This window comes from Panthera uncia, assembly GCF_023721935.1.
Source record: "Panthera uncia isolate 11264 chromosome A1 unlocalized genomic scaffold, Puncia_PCG_1.0 HiC_scaffold_16, whole genome shotgun sequence".
In the NCBI taxonomy this organism is placed as follows: domain Eukaryota; kingdom Metazoa; phylum Chordata; class Mammalia; order Carnivora; family Felidae; genus Panthera; species Panthera uncia.
In genome coordinates this window covers 48,028,601-48,052,442 of record NW_026057576.1, presented here as the reverse complement: position 1 = coordinate 48,052,442, position 23,842 = coordinate 48,028,601, and the positions used below count along the sequence as shown (strand labels likewise).

The 23,842-nt window shown below is 36.9% G+C and overlaps 1 protein-coding gene across 10 annotated transcripts in view; it reads right to left on the bottom strand.

Moving 5' to 3' along the window:
• LMO7 (LIM domain 7) overlaps positions 1 to 23,842 on the bottom strand; it is a 194,470-nt gene that overhangs the window by 101,683 nt on the left and 68,945 nt on the right. For all 10 annotated transcript variants that reach the window (XM_049647070.1, XM_049647069.1, XM_049647073.1 and 7 more), the window contains exons 2-3: positions 23,448 to 23,518; positions 9,474 to 9,543 (exon numbers count right to left, since the gene is read on the bottom strand). In XM_049647070.1, the coding sequence (XP_049503027.1) occupies positions 9,474 to 9,543; positions 23,448 to 23,518 (141 nt within the window). The remainder of the gene's footprint in view (positions 1 to 9,473; positions 9,544 to 23,447; positions 23,519 to 23,842) is intronic.

Below are 23,842 nucleotides of genomic sequence, written 5' to 3'. Positions count from 1 at the left end.
CTAGTGAAATTTAGCATAAACTAAGGTGGATATAAAGAATCGGAAATGCAAATCATATGATTCTATCAAGTGAGGTTTCATGGATAAAGGCATAAAGTGCATGATTAAGTTTGCAGATAATACAAAACCACTGCTTTCTTGTGATTTTTTTTTCCCCAAAAAAACCAAATCTATTCCTGATAAATATCCTTTTGGAGACTTGCAGCCATCTAGATCACGTTAAATTGCAGATTTTGATATTCAGTACATTAACTATGTCTGATTGTTCCAACATCTACAAACAAGACTAAGTATAATCCCCATGTTTTTATTCCATCCTTTTTTTAAAAAATGAAAATAGCACAAGTACAAAGCCCTAAGGCAAACTGTAGAAACTTCTCTCGAAGTTTATATGGATTTACATTTAGCTCCTTAAAATTGAGCTTTTTTACTCAACTACTTAAGATTTCACCTACAAATATTATTATCTGGTCTATTTTTCTCCATCTTGACCACAAACAAGGCCACAACAGACAGTTGGCAGGAATTAAGACATGTCTAAAAGGGGAGGGGTGGTAAAATGACTGAATAAACCATAAATGAATAAAATGAGCATCATGTCAGGGAAATGATCAGGCAACAAGGAATGCAGAGACTCCCATCTTTTCCACAGGACACCCCCACACAATGGTTGCTTTGGGGGCATGCAGGCCTGTTATTGCCACATTCCTTGTGAAGCCGGAGATGAGGATTTTAAATGAAACCTGAGGGTCTGCAAATGTTGGCTCCAATTTTAAAAACAAGCAAAAATGGTTTAAGTCAAACAAAACCCATCATGAGCCATTTCATGACCTCTTGCTGGTCTCCGGAACTCGCCATGGTACCAACCCGGTAATATTTTTCTTTAGAGCATTTGTGGTAGACAAGGCTGGCTTCTAATGTTACTCTCTTGTTAAATAATCACAAACCATCCCTTTAATCATCTTTTCCATCATGTTATCAGGGAACAATATCTAAGACTGACACTGATCACTCTGACATTTGCAAATCTGCAATCTTATGCAAACTGCCTAAGAATAATGTAATACTGTCTAACCAATTATCTGGACACTCCATGGCCAGTCAAGTTGACACACAAAACTAGTCATTACAACTATCAAAACTGTTTTTCAACTGCCCTTCCTGCTTTTCTTCTTAATTTCCTTCAGTCTACTCATCACATACCAATTTGTGATTTTCTTACTTTTACATTTTATTGAGATATAATTCACATACAAGTCATGAATTTAAAGTGTATGATTCAATGGTTTTTGGTATGTTCACAGATACATGTACATCCTTTACCACAGGCAACCAAAGATCTCTAACAAATTAAATTCCTCTCAAAAGTCCCCAGTGGCTTCTCATCATGCTAGAAGTAAAATGTGATCTACCACCAAAGCTGATAGAGCCACATACATCTTTGCTGGCCTACCTCTCCACCTTACTCAGTTCCAGATCCATAGTCCTTGCTGGCCCAGCTTGATCCTGCCTTGATCCCCCCTCGTTTCCTTCTGTCTGGAAAAGTCTCACGATCCCTGTACATTACCCTCCTTCAGTTTATTCAGGTCCCCAATCAAATGTCAACTCCAGAAACAAGATGTCCCTAAGCACTTTCTCTGAAACACTTCTCATACTCAATCATTCACTATCCATTCACTTTATTTTTCCCAGAGTAATTATTGTCAACTGACGAGGTATTACATATTCTGCATGGTAACTATTAGTACCTGATAAGTTATTACTGACCTGCTGACCATGCTCCATTAGGGAGGAACTTTCTCTGCCTTACTTGTGGCTTTGTTCCAAGTTCCAAGAATAGTGCCTGGCACATAGTAGGTGTTCAATAAATACTTTTAGGAAGGGAGGGATAGTCATGGGCCTAAAACCTATCAAATAACTGATGTGTTCATACCAGTCTTAGACCTGGGTTCTATTTCTTATTAACTTCATTTGCTCTACTGTTTCCAATTTCTACATAACAAAAGGTGCTTAAAGAGAGACATTCTGAGCATTTTCACATCTGAATAAAACTGTCCTGTATGACATAATCCTACTATGAATGAATTTTTCTTTAACTTTACAAGCTAATCATGGTGTTGCTTTAGGAATTCTAATTCATTAATGTTTTTTTTTGTTTTTTGTTTTTTTTTTAATATTTATTTATTTTTGAGACAGAGAGAGACAAAGCATGAATGGGGGAGGGGCAGAGAGAGAGGGAGACACAGAATCGGAAGCAGGCTCCAGGCTCTGAGCCATCAGCCCAGAGCCTGACGCGGGGCTCGAACTCACGAACCGTGAGATCGTGACCTGAGCTGAAGTCGGACGCTCAACCGACTGAGCCACCCAGGCGCCCCTATTAATGTTTTTTTAAGATGTTGCCCTCAAGGCTAAAAGTTGGCATACGTTCATCTTAGATTTAAAAACAAGTACGTTTTGGAACTCTAGGGAAATGCTCCTATCTTGTGCCAGTGCCGTGACTAACAAATTATGGCCTGAAATAAAACAGGAATTTCCTGATTTGCAGTGCTGTATCATTATGAGGGTATTGGAAACAACTTCAATGTTGACACTAAGTTTTTATGTTTTCATTTTTGGTGATACTTATCTTTAACTGGGAGTTGGAGAAACGTAAGGAGATATGGAGATAAGGAGATTCTTGACAAAATCACCTAAAATTTCTTTATAAATAACTCAATTATCATGGAGTTATTTATAGGCCATTTATATGGAGGTATTAAGGCGGAGGTATTAAATATCTAATATTTGTTACCCTGAAAACAGCCAATGCACAATCTCCATTCAGTCTGTTTTCTTAGACTTGATTATTATATAATGCTAAAGTATTTCAAAATACTGCTGATCACAGAAATTCCAGGAAAATATACATTAGAAAAGAAATTAAATTAAAATACAACCACAGAAAATGTCATTTTCAATGCATAAAGTGGCCTTATTTTTAGTAAATGGCCAGCCTTTATGTTATAATATCTTACCTAAGCGTAACAATACATTAAATAACACTGTAAGCAGTAACACTATAGTACTCTCCTATAACTTTATTAAGAAGAAAAAGCACTCAATGTTTTAGTTATTAGTGTTTGTTTTTAAAGAAAATAATCAGATTGACAAGCTAGAAAAATAAAAATAGTTTAAATTTTATTGTTCGAGGCATAATTATACAACTTGTAATAGTGGTTCACCCTCCCTTTGAAATTAAAAGATTTCTTTAGTGTAGTTTTAATCATGAAATCACAACTGAGCAATTTTAATCAAGTTTATTGATATCATTAACCTCCGCGGCCTCTATTGGTTTTATTTGTAAAAGAGCTCAGAAGCTTAGTGTCCCATAAACCTCCCTCTCCCAACCCCCTGAGTCCCCTTCCCCTTGGAAAAAGAGTGGGATACACAGAGTCACTGCCTGAGAGTGGGTTTTAAAAAGTACATGATAAAACCTGGACGAGCATATTTAAATTTTACAGCTGATTCCTCAGGTGCATTTTCTATTACTGCTGAAAGGGAACAACTAGATGTTTCAATAGTGACCTTGGCACAGACTAGGTTGCACTACCTTGCTGATGTGCCCAAGTGTAGAGGAGAGTGAAGATGAATCAGAAATAATTTTACAGACACAAGAACATTAGCCACTAACAACCTTTTGAAAAATGGCAGTAAGAATGGACCCATAGACTTGTGTGATTTCTTGAAGTAGCTATTATGAAGAGAAGAGAATCTGACTGATATCCAACAGCTTAAGCTAGCTGGCATCTTTTCATTTCCTGCATTCTACAGCATTCCTAAATCAGGAGACAACCTTCCCAGTCTCTACGGTCACACCTTATATATTCCACTCTTGAAAATAATCTGAAAGAGTAACCCTTTAGAGGAAGGATATTCAAATTTGGCCCGTATTTTTCAAGCAAGTGTGGATATAGTGAAGATTTTTAAATTAAGCACACTGACAGACACAAACTTTCAAACAAAAAATGATTCAAACCAAATATTCTTTTTTTTTTTTTAAGTAGATTTCATGCCCAGTGCAGAGCCCAATGTGGGGCTTGAACTCACAACTGTGAGATCAAAACCTGAGCTGAGATCAAGAGTCAGTTGCATGCTTAGCCAACTGAGCCACCCAGGGGCCCCTCAAACCAAATTTTCTAGAATATGATTCCTTTTCTCAGAGAAACTGCAATTGAAATAGCAGGCATGAGTAGATGACTCAAATCTATACTCAGTCAACAAACCAGCCCATGCAAAGGGGTAGCGTTTATTTTCTCAACTCTTTATCTCCATGGCTCTCAGCCAGGGATGATTTTACCCCATAGGGGTCATTGGCAATATCAGAAGACATTCTTAGTGGTCATCCTTTGGGGCTGGGGAGCATGGTGTTACCAGCATGTAGCAAGTAAAACCCAGGGAAGTTGCTAAACATTCTACAATGCACAGGAAAGACCACCCCCTAAACAAAGAATGATCTGGCCCAAAATGTCAATAGTGGTGCCAAGGTTGAGAAACCTTGCTTTAGTAAATACAACTAAATCATCAGGGGTCCAAGACAACTATAAGTCTTGGGATTAATAACTTCCTTGATGTTCTCTGCACATATTGTATTTCAGGCACACTAAGACATCAGATGGTAAACATTATTCTGGTTCAATGACTCTTTTCACCATCAGAATATCTTGCCTGTTTCTCATGGTTTTGTTTTGAGATTGAGTTTTTTAATTCCCAAATAAAGTTTTAGTTTTGAGTTTCAATGAATTGAACATACCCACATTTAACAGCAGCTAATTTTTTGGAAAATTCAGACTGGTTAGATTTTTGGGGGGCATCGCTTTGTGAAGAATATAAAAAAATAGAAAAGATAGGGAAAATCTATTTCTTGAAAAATTAGAACTTAGAATTAAGTGAGAAAAGCCCTATCTCTAGATCTATGAGAACATGGTTAACATCTCTCCAAAAGGGAAAGAAAAAATCGTAAAATCATATGAATGTTTCAAGCAAAGCGTTCAATATATTTCCAAATCAGCTAAGCACCTCTCTCCATACTGTCATTGCTCAGAGGATATTCATGTGTTCCACACAGATCCACCTACAAACAGTAAACACATCGCCTTGGCTTCAAAGCTAAATACACAGAGTAGCTGACATGAAGTGGATGGAAGTTATAGCTGAAGGAAAAAGAATAAGAATGGAATGATAGAAAACAGGGCTTGGAGCACGGAAATTGTATAATTTTTACTATATTTAATTTAATACGGTGTATCTACCCTAGAGAAACCTCATTCACAGAATCCTCTTTAACCCACACACCTGAACTCAGTGAGCCAAAGGCTATCAGCACTCCAGACTACAACCCATTTTGCCAAGATGACTCCCTTCTCAAGGAACACATCCGTCAGCTGGCCAGTGACCTATGATATTTGTAGCCTGGAAAGACAAGGTAATTTGATTCATTCAGACTCTTCTCTTGGGACCCTCGACTGAGAGACACCATTTCCTATTTGCAATGGGGTAGAAAAAAGTAATCATGTGGAATGTGGCTGCCATATTTATGACTGAACACTGAATTAATGACAGAGTCCTCTGAAAAATCCTGAAAATAAAACACTTCATCTCACTTAGCTTGAAAGCATCTATGCTCTTTTTATTACTAAAAAAAGCATAACTGCATATAAAATTGGTGAATCAGATTAAGGTCTTTGGACATACCAATGTCAATTTCCTGGCTTTAATACTGTATCACAATTATGCAAAATATTACCATGAGAGAAACTGGGTGAAGGTCACAGAGGACCTCTTTGTACTGTTTTTTTTTCCAACTTCCCATGAAACTATATTTATCTCAAAAAGTTTTTTAAAAAGCAAGTATCAGATAAAAAATACTACCTAGCTGTATTAGTTTCCTAGTTTCCTACCCATAAACTGGGTAGCTGAAAAAAACAAAGATTTATGGTCTCACAGCTCTGGAGGCTAAAAGTCCAAAATCAAGGTGTCCACAAAGCCATGGGCTCTATAAAACCTGTAAAGAAATTATTCCTTGCCTCTTCCTAGTTTCTTGTGGTTTGCTGGCAATCTTTAGTGTTCCTTGCCTGTACATGCATCACTTCAGTCCTCAGTTGTCACATGGCATTCCTCCTGGGTGTATCTGTACTCACATAGCCATCTTTTTATAAGGACAACAGTCATATTAGACCAGTCCCCCTCACCCCAATTATGACCCCATCTTCACCAACCTTATTCACAAATGATGTCACACCCTGAGGTACTGGGGTTTAGGACTTCAATATGTTATGTTTTGGTGAGTAGGGGTAGAAGGGGAACACAATTCAACCTATAACACTCTTCCTTCAAAGACCTAATTCTGGAGCTTACTATTTTTCACGACTGAACCCTTTTTCATTTATTCATTCAAAAAAAAATTTTGCGTCCCATAAATATCAATCATTATATTGCTGTGAACAAAAAAAAATTTCTAGTATAAAAAGTCTGGCTCAGGCTTTTTATCTTTCTTCTATACATATCGAAAATGAAGGCTTCTAACATACGTTTTCTTGAGGAGTTCTTCGAGGTCAAACTTCATAGTCCAACTACGATTCCTCATGTGTGCTCAATAAATGTCAGGCTATTATAATTCATTGCAGCACATTTATATATCTGGTGTTTTCTTGCCCATTTACTAATCTATTTTCCAGATCCTGTTCCACCACTACAACATTAAGCTCTTTGAGGATAAAGTCCTTCTCTGTCTTTATTCCTCCAATATATCCCTACAAACCAGAAACATTCTTGACCTAGTAGGCACTCAACTATTTGTTAAAAAAATGAATGTGCTACAAAAGGACCTGTATGTCACACTATATAATCCCTTTCTGTCCACATATGACAACCCTACCAGACAGATGCTGGAGCTCTAATGCACACTTCAAACTGAGGCTTCGAGAAGTTTTGACATAACCATCCTGACATACAAGCATGGAAAGAAGGAGTCCATGTGGCATGATAACAACTTCAAACCAACTGTAGTCAATTCTACAACTGTGGTGATTCTTATGCTCCTACACCCCACTAAAAATGTTCAGTGTCCTATACTTAGGAAATCATCCCATTTAATATTCTGGAAATACATCTCATTTTAGTTTCTAGAGATAAAATCCAAACTAGATAGAATTTTCATGCTTGAAGTAGAAATACTTAGAGAGATTGTTGTATTTAAATATAAAAAACATTTGGCTTATATCTAATCATAGAATCAGAAGATTGAATAAAACCTCTAGTGGCCAGTAACAACAAACCACCACAATTCAAGAATTCCAAATATGCAGGGTGTTTGAAATCAAAGGCTAATTTCATTTAAAATGTGTATAATTGATCCAAGAAATGACAATTCACAATTTAAATATTAAAGTAAGAAAAACTGGAGACACTTAAAAAGATTTTAAATATAATTCAAACTTTTAATTTTCACAGAAATAATTTCATAAAAATGATTTTCATATAAGACTTAGTTATTTTTATTAAACTGAATGTCTCTTCCTAGAAAGACTTCAAAAACCAAATTTCTTTGGGGAATCTGGGTGGCTCAGTTGGTTAAGCATCTGACTTCAGCTCAGGTCATGATCTCAAGGTTCATGGGTTCGAGACCTGCATCAGGCTCTGTGCTGACAGCTCAGAGCCTGGAGCTTGCTTCAGATTCTGTGTCTCCCTCTCTCTTTGCCCCTGCCCTGCTCATGCTCTGTCTCTCTCACTCTCTCTCTCAAAAATAAACATTTAAAAAAATTTTTTAATAAAAACAAATTTCTTTAATTTTATTCCTTAAATAATACCTTCTGACTATGAATTACTGACTATAAATTACTAGAAGTAATTCATACATATATGTATATTGCTATACATTCATATACATATCTTCAATATATAGCAATATATGCATGCCTGATAGGTTTTTTACCTAACCAAATTTGAGACCAATAAAAATATCACGTCATGATAGAAATCATGTCATGATAGAAATGGAATAGAATTAACTTGGTAAGAAAGAAGTAATTCATATTTGAGCCCAGCTGCTCTGAGAACTTTACATATATTCTATGTTTCAAAAGAAAATTATAATTGATCTTTCAAAGAAAAAAGAAAGCTCTAAAACTCTTCTTTCCTTCTCTCCTAGACAGTTATTTTCCAATAATACACAATGTGTGACTAACTTATTCCTATAAAACTGTAATGAGATTTTCATACCAGCTGCAAATCCAGAAATTTTGATGCTGTTACCCTTTAATCCTTCATGCCTCTGACATCTGCAAACACATGGTTGGCCAAACAAAAAGTTCTTGAATATAATAAGCAGCTTGACTATTGCAAAGATGATTTTATCTATCTATCTATCTATCTATCTAAATTCCAGGTTATTAGCTGTCTTAAACTTCAGTGTATTATAAAATTAATTTTTTTTTAATTTTTTTAACGTTTATTTATTTTTGAGAGACAGAGAGAGACAGAGCATGAGCAGGGGAGGAGCAGAGAGAGAGGGAGACACAGAATCTGAAGCAGGCTCCAGGCTCTGAGCTGTCAGCATAGAGCCCGATGCAGGGCTCGAACTCACAGACTGCAAGATCATGACCTAAGCTGAAGTCAGATACTTAACTGACTGAGCCACCCAGTGCCCCATAAAATTAGTTTTGTTAAACTGACTTCTATGATCAGCCTTGAATCTTAGGAATTGCTAACATTTTGAAAATAACCCATCATGTGTACTTAATTATAAATTATTTCTTTCAAAGATACAGCCCCACCTTGTTATTGGTCTTTCAATTATTATTGACCCACCAGAGTATCTATGTAATGACAGTGTAGGGTATTTTTCACACACAGAATCTAAATGTAAAGCTAGAAGGAATCTAAAGACTTATCCCATAGTTGTTTCATGGGTAGTATTACTGAGGCAAAGAAGACAGTGACCTACCCAATATCACACAGAACACTGGTAGGAAATCTACTATATAAAGCAAAAGTGTTGGAAATACACTCCAAGATCTAAGTGTGCTAAGTGAGAGTCATCCTTAAGCAGAAGCAACAGATATGTAACAACTGGTGAACATCTACAGTTTCCCTAAACTGTGGTCAACTAGCGAACAAAGTATGCAGGGCTGAACTTCAGAAAGAACATGATCATAAACAATGCAATCTGTGGAAGAAATAAGCCAAGAAAGGGGATATACGAAGTTTGAGGGCACAAAAAGCAAAGCAAACAAAAAGTAGAAAAATAAAAGCCTCCTGGTAGAAGGGAAAGGAAAGAACTAAAGGTATAAGGAGAACGTCACTAAAAACACTTTTCTTGAGCAAAAAACTCCAAACCTAATTTCTATGATAGTTCCAGATAAGAGTACCGGTCTATACCCATCTTTTTACACTTCAAAAACAAAGAAATCTAGTTTTGAAGATAATTTTTTACTTACCAAACCTGCTATTGGTGTGGACAGTCTATTAATCTTCTTAATGACACCAGGTTTAAGTTTATTAATCAAACTGAAAATAAAGAAATAACACATGCAATTACAAGAATGCCAATATCAGTTTAGTATTCAATCATGTATGTCACTACTCCATCCCCCACATGTGATTCAGAGCCAAGAGCCCAATAAAAGGCAAACAACCAAGAAAACAAGTCAAGAAACACAGTAGGAAGAACGGCACAGCAAACAATAGTAAGTATCTTCTTAGACCATACAGACACTATCTTCAAAGCCATGTCCCTAAAAATAGTTCCACATTTATTAAAGGTAACATTTGATTCTGTTCCAAGAGGCAGTGTAAGAATCTCTTTCATTATAATTTAGTTCTCTTGGACCTAAGAATAATTTTTTCTATCAATCATATTATTTTTTTCTCAAACTGATCTTTATTTTGAAAAGTAGATTCGAACCATATAATTTTGCCAGAGTTATAACATACAATATTAGTTTTAGTTGTGTAACATAGTGATTTGACATTTATATACACTATGAAATGATCACCATTATCAGTCTAGTTACCATCTGTCCTCATACAAAATGTTTATAATATAATTGGCTATATTCCCTATGCCGTATTTTACACCTCCATGACTTTATTTTATAACCAGAGTTTATACCTCTTAATCCCCTGCACCTACTTCACCCATTTTCCCTATCCCTCTCCTCTGGCAACTACCAGTTTGTTCTCTGTATTTATGAATCGATTTCTGTTTGTTTGCTCTGCTTGGTTTTTTAGATTCTACATGTAAATGAAATCATGCAGCATTTGTCTTTCCGTCTGATTTATTTCACTTAAGCATAAGACCCTGTAAGTCCATCCATGTTGTCACAAATGTATTTTGCCAGATTTAAAGGGTCAGTGGAACTCATCCAAATGGCCAGCAAGTTCTTATTGTTAACTCTTTCAAATATGTGACCAACTGCTTTGTTACCATAGCAGAATGACTGGATAAATATTAAATGTGCCAGAACTCCCCCAAACAAGGCAACAGTTACCTCAGAATCTAATACTGAACACATTTAAGTTGCTATGACAGAATCTGCAAAGATATGTATAAGTAGCTACATTCCAGAACAACAAAAAAAGAAGCCATCTTTAAAAACTATAACTTAAGAGTACAATTTTTGGTTCTAAATGTAGTTCTCATCAATTGTATGTTATTTGTTGTTGTTGTTTTTCACCAATACAGTGTTAAGCCATGTAGAAATTTAATACTATAGTAATGCTTTTCTACTAATGCTAGCTTGGGTAATTAATCATTAGTCACTGTCAGAAAACAGCAATTTAAAACAGTGATTTTCCTATTCAATAATCTGGGTACAAAAAGCAATTCTTTATTCTGTAAACAGAGCTGCAAAAGGAAAGCAGATATAGGAGAAAGAATCAAACATTCTTAATTTACTGGTCTCCTCTTCACAATGGGCAACAGAAAAAAAAAATCTGACACTTGTGGAATGTCACTCCTTCAACATTCCAGAGATTTATATATACACTTGAATGTGCTAAAAATAAAGAAGACAAAAGTCTCAACTTAATAACCTTCAGAATGCTGTTCAACAGGAATCAAAATTACAAAACAATGGCTTATGAAGATTTAGTCTGGTGAGCTGTTTTCTGTTTTCCTAGTTTCTTCACACAAAGATCTTTAGACAATATACATAATAAAATCACCCCCTCAACTTCAAGCATTTTCTAGAACTGTTACTCTTTGATTCCTAATTTCTTATTTGCACAAAGAAAGCCATGTAGGAAGGAAGGCTTTCTCCCTTCATAGCTGAATTATTTTTCTTTAATCACTAGCTGAGGAGCTAGAAAAGAAGTTGAACAGGTTTATAAGAAATGACAGTTCCAAATTAATTCTTCTAGCTGTTCCCTATTAACCAGGTATTTATTAAATTCTATTACCAGTGGCATCTTGCAATGCATAGAAGAACTAATAAATGCAACATTGCTTAATAGGAACATTATTCTGGCATAGTATAAATCAAGAAATTCATAGACTTGTCGGCCATTAACTTGGCAGTGACTTTCCTGCAGTAACTTGGATCTTAAAATGTAACCCTATGGTGGTGTAAAAAGTTAAAGACTAAAATGAGCTGGGTCAACTTATCAAATGTCAGGAAAGCCTAGCATCAGTTGTCTTCATTAGCAGAAGAATGTCATAAAGTCTTCCTCCACCCATTTGAGTCACTGATGACTTTGGCCAGATCACTGTATTTACCTGTTTACTTCATTTATCATTCTTATATTACAGTGTTAGTAACATCACAAGCATTTTTTAAAAACAGTTTCTGGAATGAATAATAACACGGCCTACATTCAATTTAGTCAGCAAAAGGAAGTAAGGGATGGAAGTAAAGAAACAGCACAGTTAAATGATGTCTCCCAAAAATGAGTTGACTCCTCCCTCATCAGAAGATCCCACAGCTATTACCTAGAAGCAACACACAGCACAGTGGATTAGCTTCTTTCTTGACTCCTGAGTCTCCTAGCACGTGTAGAAACATGGAAATAGCCACCAGGCAAAAACAACACTGCGCATAACATACAAACGACCTTCTAAAAGTTGCGTCACTAGGAGAAAACATTGTTTTATTTTGTCAAATGTTAAAATGGTATTTGTTCTAAGGACTAGAGTATGGAGAAAACGCACATATGGTTTTGGCAAAAACTGAACATCCAATCAGATTGTGAATCGTGAATACTTATTTTCATATACAATTAAAGGAAAAACTTTTAGGATATTTCTTCTAGGGAGAAACATAGATTTCATTAAATCTAAACTTCTGTGAAATTAAACAAAATTTTTTTTAACGTTGATTCATTTTTGAGAGACGGAGACAAAGCGTGAGCTGGAGTGAGACAGAGAGAAAGGGAGACACAGAATCTGAAGAAGGCTCCAGGTCTGAGCTGTCAGTGCAGAGCCTGGTGCGGGGCTCAAACCAACAAACCATGAGATCATGACCTGAGGTGACGTCAATGCTTAACCAACTGAGCCACTCAGGTGACCCTAAACTTCTGTGAAATTTAAGGATATCTAAAAAAAGAGGGATAGAGTCTTAACATCAAATCAAATAAAAAAGCCACACTAGGGAGATACTACTCTCTTTTACAAATAGAACTTCTTTGCATAATAAAGTTTCCACAGGGCACCTGGGTAGTTCCTTGGTTAAGCATCCAACTCTTGGGTTTGGCTCAGGTCATGAACTCAGGATTTGTGAGATCGAGCCCCGCATCAGGCTCTGTGCTGACCACACGGAGCCTGCTTGGGATTCTTGCTCTCCCTCTCTCTCTGCCCTCTCTTTCTCTCTCAAAATAAATAAATAAACTTAAAAAAAGAAGGGTTCTTGGGGCACCTGGGTGGCTCAGTCGGTTAAGCGGCCGACTTCAGCTCAGGTCATGATCTCGTGGTCTGTGAGTTCGAGCCCCGCGTCGGGCTCTGTGCTGACAGCTCAGAGCCTGGAGCCTGTTTCAGATTCTGTGTCTCCCTCTCTCTGACCCTCCCCTGTTCATGCTCTGTCTCTCTCTGTCTCAAAAATAAATAAATGTTTTAAAAAAAAAAATGCTTTAAAAAAAAAAAAAAAGAAGGGTTCTTCAATTACACATGTGAAATTCAAACAGGCAACACTCACTTCTGGTCACTGGCTCTATTTAAGAATCATATAACATGATAATCTTCCAGATGGCCTCTGTGCACAAGGAACTAAAGGCAGTCAAGGGACCATTTTAACTGCCTGCAAGCAGACCATTCCTCTAATCCTACGCAGAATTATACCTCTACTCCCCCAAGTCTTCCCTCAGGCCATGGCATAAATCTGATTATGTGCTTTTTAGCACATCAGAGGTTTGCTCTTTTGGTTAAGATTAAAACCGGGACAGAAAACACCTAGTCATTTGCTACCTCCTGTGGTAGACCACATTGGCTAAAGCCTGCAACCCCTCTCCCTCAGCTCATCCCTGTACTGTCGTCTACTTCTTTTTCTTCTCTTCTCCAAAACATCCTGCCCACTCCCTCCGAGAGAGCTGAGTTACATAACAGATTCTAGAAAGCTGTCTCTGTTCTGCAACTTTGTCACCAGTGAATGTGACCTGACTTTAAATATAACACCAGGAAAACTGTACATAAAGTTCAATGTAACATCTAGCTTGGTTATAAACAGTTTTAATAAGAGCTAGAACTTGGTGTTCTTAGTCTCCAGAAACTAGTTCTAAATGCCAAACCTTATTTTCCCCTTTACCAGAAAGCCCTTCAGTAGAGGTGGAAAATTGAGAGACATGTTTCAACTTCCTATTTCCAAAGATGTTTTTTCTAAATGCACTAGAGACACTGACCTCAAACAGCATATCAATACATTGAGAGTGAACTTGCTAACCTATGGTCAGTCAGTCGCACATACATATTTCTATTATCTTTCTGTTGACTACATTTTCTAAATATCTACCCCCACATTAGTGAAATTTTCCTATTGATAAATTTTTAGAAGACAAAATAAAAATATTATATATTTCCTTACAAATTAAAGGACAATGACTTTTGTTTTATCTGCTATTTGGCACATTTTTATTTGCCTAGTTTGTTCTAGATGCAAACTCTGGCAACAAACATTTGAATGCTTACTAAAGACAGAGCACTGTGCTAAGGAGACAGTGAAGATATCAAGTACAAGGACATTCTCTCATTGCCAACATCTGGCACTTAGCAAGGTACCTGGTATTGTGAAGGTGCTTTAAAAATGTCTGCAAAAACCCACTAACTTTTAATACAGATATTTTTCTGTGGTTGAAAGCCTCTCTGTTCTTTACAAAGATAAATTTAGAAAAAATTTACCTTTAGTTTCACTCAAATGTGAGAAATGGTTTTTGGCTTTTCCCAAAAAGGACACCTGCCCTCTGTTAGGTTTTCTGTTGCCAGACAAATCAAACCTTGATGTTGGTTCCCAATTGTCAAATGTTGATCAAGAGAATAAACTCTCTATCAGATATATTACTTTGGGCAGGTTATCCTAAATAAATTTCTAACTAATATTTTTCATTAATTACCTCCATCTAAATTCATAAGCTATAATATCTTTAAAAGAAAAACCACACTGAGAAGTTAGTGAGCACATTTCCTTGGGTAAAGTGATAAGCATATGTAATTTAAAATTTTAAAGCTTAGGGATGCCTGGGTGGCTCAGCTGGTGTTAGGCATCTGACTTCGGCTCAGGTCATGATTTCACAGTTTGTGGGTTCTAGCCCCATGTCAGGCTTTGTGATGACAGCTCGGAGCCTGGAGCCTGCTTCAAATTCTGTGTGGGATACATGGTGGGATCCCTCAGGGTGGGATATACGGTCTCTCTCTCTCTCTCTCTGCCCCACCCCTGCATGCACTCTGTCTCTGTCTCCAAAAATGAATAAACGTCAAACAAAATAAATTTAACTTTAAAAGCATGCAATATACACAGTATGGTCACCTTAATATTTTCAAAGACTGGTAGTAAAATAAATCTCAGTTTAATTTCTAGAATTCCTATGGTAGTAACTTTGAATATGGCTGAGTTAGAATACAACACAAATAGTTAACAATAAATGCAAAGATGGGAAAGTGTAAGCAACAAATCAGTATCAATACACCTGATAATTATAATTTTATTATGATAGGACCTTCTTATTTAGCCTTATTGTTATGCACAAAGGATCTCTGAAGTGAGTCAAGAAAAGCTTGAGCGGTTTGACAGCAGATTTCCCTTATTTTAAGCAGCCTTGACAGTTATAGCACTAACAGATAGATATCGCTGGGTGATGAGACATGTCCCAGAGCAAGGGCGCTCTGAGCTCCTGTCCTGGTTCTTGCGTTTACCATTAAGTAACATCTCTAAAGTCCTCTCCACCCCTTCATGTAAATGACAGTGATTCGCTCTTCTCTTGTGGGAGGGACTTGGGTTCGCTCCAATATTCGCCATCATGAAAATGCTTCCAATGCAGGTCTGTGTGCAATACCTTCGCCTGTGCTCCTTACCGTTTCTTATGTTCTGTTTCTAAAAATAAACTCATCAACGCTTTTGATACATGTCTGGAAAGGAATCTGACAATGTGAATCAATTTACTTTTGCACCAGAAGGCAGTGCTCGTGTGCTCACCTCACAGCGGGATACAGCAGCACCTTCCTCTGCGCTGAGTTCAGCTCCCTGCTACATGATCTTCCACAGAGCTGCATCCTTCACAACCACACTCTTAAGGCATGCACAACATTTCCCCAACTTTATCTATCACATTATAGATATTTAAGTTGTTTTTGATATTTTCCACTATGAAGAAGCTTTATACGTATTTTCCCCATCTTGCAGTCTTTTTCTTTATGATTCCCAAAAGCAAGGATTATTGAGAAAAGTCTTATAATTTGTATGGTAAGTAAATACATGTTCATATTAATTTAAAAACTAGCACATAATTACTTTGATAGATATTGCCACATTGCTTTTTAGAACTGAACCAGCTTATATTGGGCATTTTGAGTATATACCATTTCACCATAATATGCCAACATTTTGTAAGATTTCAAATTATTTACTGGCTTCGATTAGAAAATAGTATCTTGTGGGGCACCTGGGTGGCTCAGTCAGTTAAGCATCAGACTTCAGCTCAGGTCATGATCTCATGGTTTGGGAGTTCAAGCCCTGTGTCAGGCTCTGCACTGACAGTGAGGAACCTGCATGGGATGCTTTCTCTCTCCCTCTCTGCCCTTCCCCAACCTGTGCTTTCTCTCTCTCTCAAAATAAATGAATAATCTTTAAAACACACACACACACACACACACACACACAGAGTATCTTCTTTTAGCACAATTATTTACTAATGAAGGCAGAGATTTTACTGTTTATTTCCAGTAGTATTTCTTCATTTGTAAAGTATTTAGTCACATCCTTTGCTTATTTGTCTATTAAGGTTTTCAAATGTATATCTCACCAATTTATTTGATTAATGATTAAGTCATTTTGCTTCATACATTTTTCTCAGAATGTTATTTGTCAGAATAACTATTTACATCTAGTTTTAAATCTATTTTTTGTTCTTATTTCCTCATTCCTTCAAAGGTTAGAATTTTAAACTGCCCCCAAAGATTTTAACTCTAAAATTTTATTTTTTCACCTTTTTATTATCTTAATCTAGGATATTTGGTGGGTTAATAAATTCATTCTTAACCAATTATTTATCCCAATACAATGAATTGAGTGATTCATCTGTTCTCCATGTTTTCATATCTCCTTTATCACAAATATCTATGGGTAAGAATGTATTTTGCATCCTGCCCCTATATTAATATGTACATTTATATATTTTTTTAACGTTTATTCATTTTTGAGAGACAAAGAGAGATGGAGTGAGCAGGAGAGGGGCAGAGAGAGAGGGAGACACAGAATCTGAAGCAGGCTCCAGGCTCTGCGCTGACAGGCTGACAGCAATGAGCCTGATGTGGGGCTTGAACCCACGAACTGTGAGACCATGACCTGAGCCAAAGTTGGACACTTACCCGACTGAGCCACCCAGGCGCCCCAGTATGTACATTTATAAAGCAACCCATAATTTTTAATTACTTTGCACGTTTGTCACATGTTCCTATGTTGGGACAACCTCATTTCGCAGAAACTTTTACTTTTAGAATTTTTTCTATTCTCACCTGTTTATTCTTCCATGTGAATGTTAAAATAATACTCATTAAGAAATGCCTGACTAGGGCCGTTGGGTGGCTCAGTTGGTTGAGCATCAGACTTCGGCTCAGGTCATAATCTCACAGTTTGTAAGTTTGAGCTCTGTGTAGGGCTCCCTGATGTCAGCATAGAGCCCACTTTGGATCCTTTGTTCCCCCTCTCTCTGCCCCTCCCCTACTCACACTCTCTCTCAAAGATAAACTTTAAAAAATTAAAAAAAAATCCTGGCTAGATTTAATATGAGTATTGGACTAAAATTATAAATTAACTGACATCTATTACCCTATGTAGAAATATAATTATCATTTCATTTCTTAAATCTTAGAGTTTACCATTACATTTTCAACATCCAAGATGAAAGTCTCACACATTTCTCTACAGTAAACAGTGTTCTAAACTTTGTCACTATTGCTTTTGTCACCTTAGATCTCACCTAATTTTCTGATGATTGTCAGTATATAAAAATTTTAGAGATTCTCTCATATAAGGAAATTGTTCTACTTTTAATTAATGTGACACCATTATATATTTGTTCTTTTTACAATATCCATTATTTAATTTAGTTCTCAATACACTGACTAGGATTATTGTACTTTGTATATTTAATGGCCAACACACTGTTTTCCGTGTGCCTACCTACGTAACTTTATTACAATAAAACTGACTTCAGGAATAACTTCTTACTGATCAACTTTAATAAAATTGCTTACATCTCATACATCTAAGCATACATACTACTTCCTTTTATTTTTAGTAAACCATCATTCTCATTTCTTTCCAGAGGTCTTACCACTGAAATGCCGTATGTTCTGCTCTCAGTAATTATATTTATGGTGGAAAAATCCTGTAGATGATGCATGCTGGTTCATGAAACAGGACTGAAGCTTTCTAACTTCAAGTTTGAGGCCACAATACAAAAAACCCTCTGCAAAATTTGCAGTGAGTCCGTATAATATGACTACTATAACAGAAGTGAATTTTTTAAAATTTTTTAATGTTTTTTTTGAGAGAGAGACAGAGAGACAGAGAGACAGAGCGTGAGTGGGGCAGGAGCAGAGAGAGAGGGAGACACAGAATCTAAAGCAGGCTCCAGGCTCCGAGCTATCAGCACAGAACCCAAGGCGGGGCTTGAACCCACAAACCACGAAATCATGACCCGAGCCGAAGTCAAATGCTCAACCAACTGAACCACCCAGGCGCCCCAGAAGTGCATTTTTAAATTGATGTTTAATAAGCTAGGCTTTAACTTAACAAACTATTTTCTTAAAATAATGTTTTGTTATATATAGATAACGAATTACAAAAAAAATGGATTGTGAATCTTAAAAAGAGAACACATTGGCAATCATTAATTACTGCCATGAAGATAAAGCAGTTTAAAATTTTTCAATTGTCTTTATGAACTTGAACATTTGCATCTTTACCTACTGCTAGCTTATCAAACAATATAGAAACTTCAAAAAAGTGAAGTGAAGAAAAATCGCTTTATTACTTAAATTATAAATGGCTATAATATGGATGAGAATCAATGGATAGTGTTGGCATGCTAGAGAGCTCTATGGAAGCAAGTGTCCTCTTCAGAAAATTCAAAACCAGAAATAACTCTAAGAAAAAGTCTTTATTATTAAAGAAGGGCCTCTGGGCTTCACATGGAACACTGCATAGAAGCCCAAAGGCCCACTGATGTCACTGTCATTCAATGTGTTAGGGTCTCCAACCCTAACAAAAGACAGTGCTCTCTTGTGTGAATGAGAAGTGACAAAGTTCTTTACCTTGCCCTATGTCTCAGAACAATCAACTGAGTATCCCATAGAAAATTAATAGGATTTTTTTTTAATGAACCTTCTCCTTCTATTGAATGCATCTTTAACAAAACATCATGTTACTTTTAGGTAGACAGTGTAGTGGTCACATGACAGACATAAATAGAAACAAGATGTCTCAAACCAAACGGGTGAACATCTTGATTCACTCTTTCCAAACTGCAAGCCATGGAAAGAAGGCCTGGTAACAATGTGAGAAGAGTTTTCTCAATCATTTGAGCCAAGTTCAAAGAGATATAAACTTCTGGGGCATGCCTGATTTGAGACAGAGCAAAGACTGGCAATGTTCCAGGGATGGGAAATAAAACTGACTAACCAGAGACACACCCAATAAAATTATCTTCAAATGATCTTACTTCATAAAGAGAATAAAGAATGTTTTCATTTTAGTATTTCCAAGATTGCTATCATAAGATGAGTAACTGTGAAATTACTAACTCATATCACTAGCTATATATGCCTCTACCAAATATGTTTAGAGAAGAGAAATAATTCTGCTAGAACCACAGAGCAAGAGAGGCTATGGATATTTATGTAGGTGGCAAATCTCATATTTTTAAAAATATATAGTAAGGTAGTCCTCATGAACACTAATAAACACTGAACTTAGGGGACTAATTATTCCCCTAATGAATACTATCAATAAATAACAAAGAGTTGAAGCCACTTTACAGACTCTTGTCAATCCTTTTACTAATTGGAAAAATTCCCAAATTAGATTTTGTTTCCATCTCACTGTTTAGTAAAGCCAAGAGAGATTACATGTCTAGGGTATACAGTAAAAGAATTACTACAACAGGCTTTAACCAGGACAGTATTCTTTAGCCCTCAGTTCAATTAGATCTCACAGTCAGTAAACACTAAATGATACTAAAATGATTAACAGGCGATACTAACTTCAATAGTCAATCAGATTTAGGGGCACATTATCCTCATTACTCAGGTGTCTATCTCGTCTGAAGCCTCAGCACAGAGTTTATGCCCAATTTAGACGATCTGAAATGTCAGAACACTGCCAGTTGGGTGGAAGCTATAAATAAGCTCACTTCCTCTAACTCTTGACTTTGATATTTCAGAATCCAGCCCAAAAAGGATAACTGCAACTAATGAATAAAAGACTGCTGAAATTAGATGAAGTAATAACAAAACTCTAATGACAATAATGAACTAGGATGCCTGGAGATTTTTAATAGGCAACAAGCAGATCCTGTATTTCACATGAATCCATTTTTCTGGCAGTGAACCAAGCAGAAGTCAGCCTTCTTCTGTAAGAAAATGAATTAGAATTTTAAAATATCCTAATCATATTTCAGCTAACACTTGAAATCTCTTATGGGTAAAATATTCTCAAAGCTTACTATATTTACCATTAATTTAAGAGTCAGGACTTCTAATACTAGACTCTGAACAGCGGATTTTGCTTTCCTCATAGGCATTATAACTCAGGTGGAGGTGATCAAACAGTGATCCCTGCTTAATCATTTCACAGACCAACCAGATAGGCTTTTCTTATTTACGGATTTATACAGAATATAGTTACCTAGGCTTCCCCCCCCCCCCAAGGATTACACCTTTTAGATTAAATGCTTCATTGACCAGTGGCTGTAAGCAATGTGACTCACAATTAAGAGAAAGATTTTTTTTAACACAAACATGCAATACTTTGATGTCCCTCAATAAACTACAATTGCTGATTACCACAGCTTAATATTTACTTAACGCTACTTTTGGAAAACATTCATTTGAAGAATACTGGGCACCAAACACATTGATTAGACTTCTCTGGTAATGCACAAAACCCCCAACTGGTGTTATTCCAGCTAGGAAACAATCTGAGAGTGACTTTTGGAAGTTGTGAATTAAAGTCACTTTTTTAAAGCCAATAGATCTCTAAACATGCATCCAAATGTTTGCTGTGTTTAATCTAATAATACCGCTTGTGGTCCAAACAGTTTTTCATCAACTCTGCATATCCTCAGTGGTAACAATATGCTCATCCTCTCAGATTGGGTATAGTTTTTAGAAATCACCTCAAATCATTCAGGGACCAGTTGGTGCATAAATTGCATTTTAAATTAAAAACTCTAAGAGTCTCTCAAGCATGTTTAATGACCTTGTTATGCAGGCAATGCCCCAAAAGGAGGAACCCTAAAAAGGATTTAAGTAATAGCTCATCACTGGTAGTATAAACCTACAAAGTGACTTCTTTGAAAAGATCACCAGAGCGCCTGGGTGGCTTAGTCGGTTGAGCGTCCAACTTCAGCTCAGGCTATGGTCTCATGGTTCATGAGTTCTAGCCCCACACTGGGGTCTGTGCTGACAGCTTGGAGCCTGGAGCCTGCTTTGAATCCTGTGTCTCCCTCTCTCCCTGCCCCTCCCCTGCTCACTCTCGCTCTCTCTCTCTCTCTCTCAAAAATAAATAAACATTAAAAAAAATTTTTTTTTGAAGATCATTTGTTTGGGCTAAATGCTCTCACATCTCTACAAACCATTCAGTACTTCATAGGCACACTTCCTACCTAATGCTTATCCTGACTTGTGGAGCTTACAACGGACAAAGTTATTTCACTGCAAACCTCTAGATAGTCCATACTCCTAGCTAGGGTAGTAGCTTTAAGATCACATACATCTAACCATCATTTCCCCCCTCCATTTTCTGAATGAGTTAGAACACATTTAAATTTTACAGTTTTCAAATTAATATAATTTCCTAACATTGGCCAATTAGAGTGACCACATGGTTTACAAGAATTAGTTTAAACATTATTTGGCAATGGCACTTCTAAATGTGACATCAGAAGAGGACAACTAACACCCCCTTAAACTTTATTTGGCCCTTCTTCATATGCCTGTTCTGCTGTGTATCAGGTAGAACCACATGAAATTGACATTTCTATAAGTCACAAATGCTTGAATATCAATAACTTCAGCTGGTTCAACTTAACAACATTGCTCTAAGACAAAAAAAAAAAAAAGTGTGAACATCTATCAAAAGAGCTGATGAGGGGCGCCTGGGTGGCGCAGTCGGTTAAGCGTCCGACTTCAGCCAGGTCATGATCTCGCGGTCCGTGAGTTCGAGCCCCACATCAGGCTCTGGGCTGATGGCTCGGAGCCTGGAGCCTGCTTCCGATTCTGTGTCTCCCTCTCTCTCTGCCCCTCCCCCGTTCATGCTCTGTCTCTCTCTGTCTCAAAAATAAATAAAAAACGTTGAAAAAAAAATTAAAAAAAAAAAAAAAAAAAGAGCTGATGAGATATAGGCTGTTATATACATGGCCATCTTCCTAGCAAGAACTTATATTTACGCAAAGTTTGATAGTTTATAAAAACCTTAATATATATATTATGGAACTTTGCAACTCTGTGAGTTAGGCAGATCAGATATGCTGATTTCCACTTCATGGATGAGAAAATAAGGCTCAGATGTTAAATCAATTGCTCAAATGTCCAAAAGTAATGGGGCAAGAAATCAAACCTAAGCCCTTTGACTCTTGATATTTGCTGCAGACAACCTTCCTTTAAAAGGATAATCTAAGTCATCTAAATACAAGTACATATACTCCCAGTGTTTGCTTTGGGACAGATTCCGTAAATACCGACGTGGTAAGTGTCTAGATTGGAGTACTTAAGCCCTTTCAAAAACGTGGGTGCATACTCAAGTACATTCTTATAATTTATTTGCTCACTTCTACAACCTGCAACCTCACCCAAGACTTCATCTTTACATCCCACAGTCCTACCTCTCCCTTACCCACAAAGGTCACATACCTGGCTAACTGCACTCTGATCCACAGAAGGACAAAGCAGTATACCAAACATATGATGTAGGCCTCATACCATCAATCATGCCAGAAGCCTAGTTTACTTATGATAACCAAAATCTGGGACACGATTTTCAACAATATATTAACTAAATGTGAATGGCCCATGCATAACTCAACGTGATTGCAGTAATGTAATGACTCCACTTAAAGCTTAAAAGAAAAATTTGCTACTGCTTATATTTGTTCTACAAGCATCACTCTTTATTGATGAAAAAAAGAAAAAACTTATATTAACTTCTAAGCCAGGCAATTCCATATGTTAGAATACTCAGAGTAAGGGAGAGCTGGTGCAATGTAATACAGCTTCCTCCTCAACCACCCACCCCTACTGGCCCATCAAGAAATAACAGAATCTTGTTTACTAATTTAAAATAATATATATTTCACCAATGCTATCTTTAGATGCAGAGACTGATAATCCCTTCCTGCTGTCTGGTACTGTAGGGGTATCAATTTGCAGAGATCAAATCTCACTTGTTACCAAGAAAACAGATCTGTGACTAAGGTGGCCATGATGACAACTCACAACACACACATACACACTTTTGCTTTTGAAGAATGTTTTCAGTGCTTTAAATACTTACTCACACAACAGAACACCATTCTCTAGAGAAGCTCGAAAATCCTTTGTCTCAAAATTCTTCTCTGTTACTGCCTGAAAGACAGATTTAGGTATTAATGTTCTCTCAATCGGGGTTAATACACAAGTCAAATTCAGCACAAGATTAATTAATATGCATCTACATTTTTTATTTATTTTTGGGACAGAGAGAGACAGAGCATGAACGGGGGAGGGGCAGAGAGAGAGGGAGACACAGAATCGGAAACAGGCTCCAGGCTCCGAGCCATCAGCCCAGAGCCTGACGCGGGGCTCGAACTCACGGACCGCGAGATCGTGACCTGGCTGAAGTCGGACGCTTAACCGACTGCGCCACCCAGGCGCCCCTGCATCTAATGTTATACTTGAAAGAAGTGCATA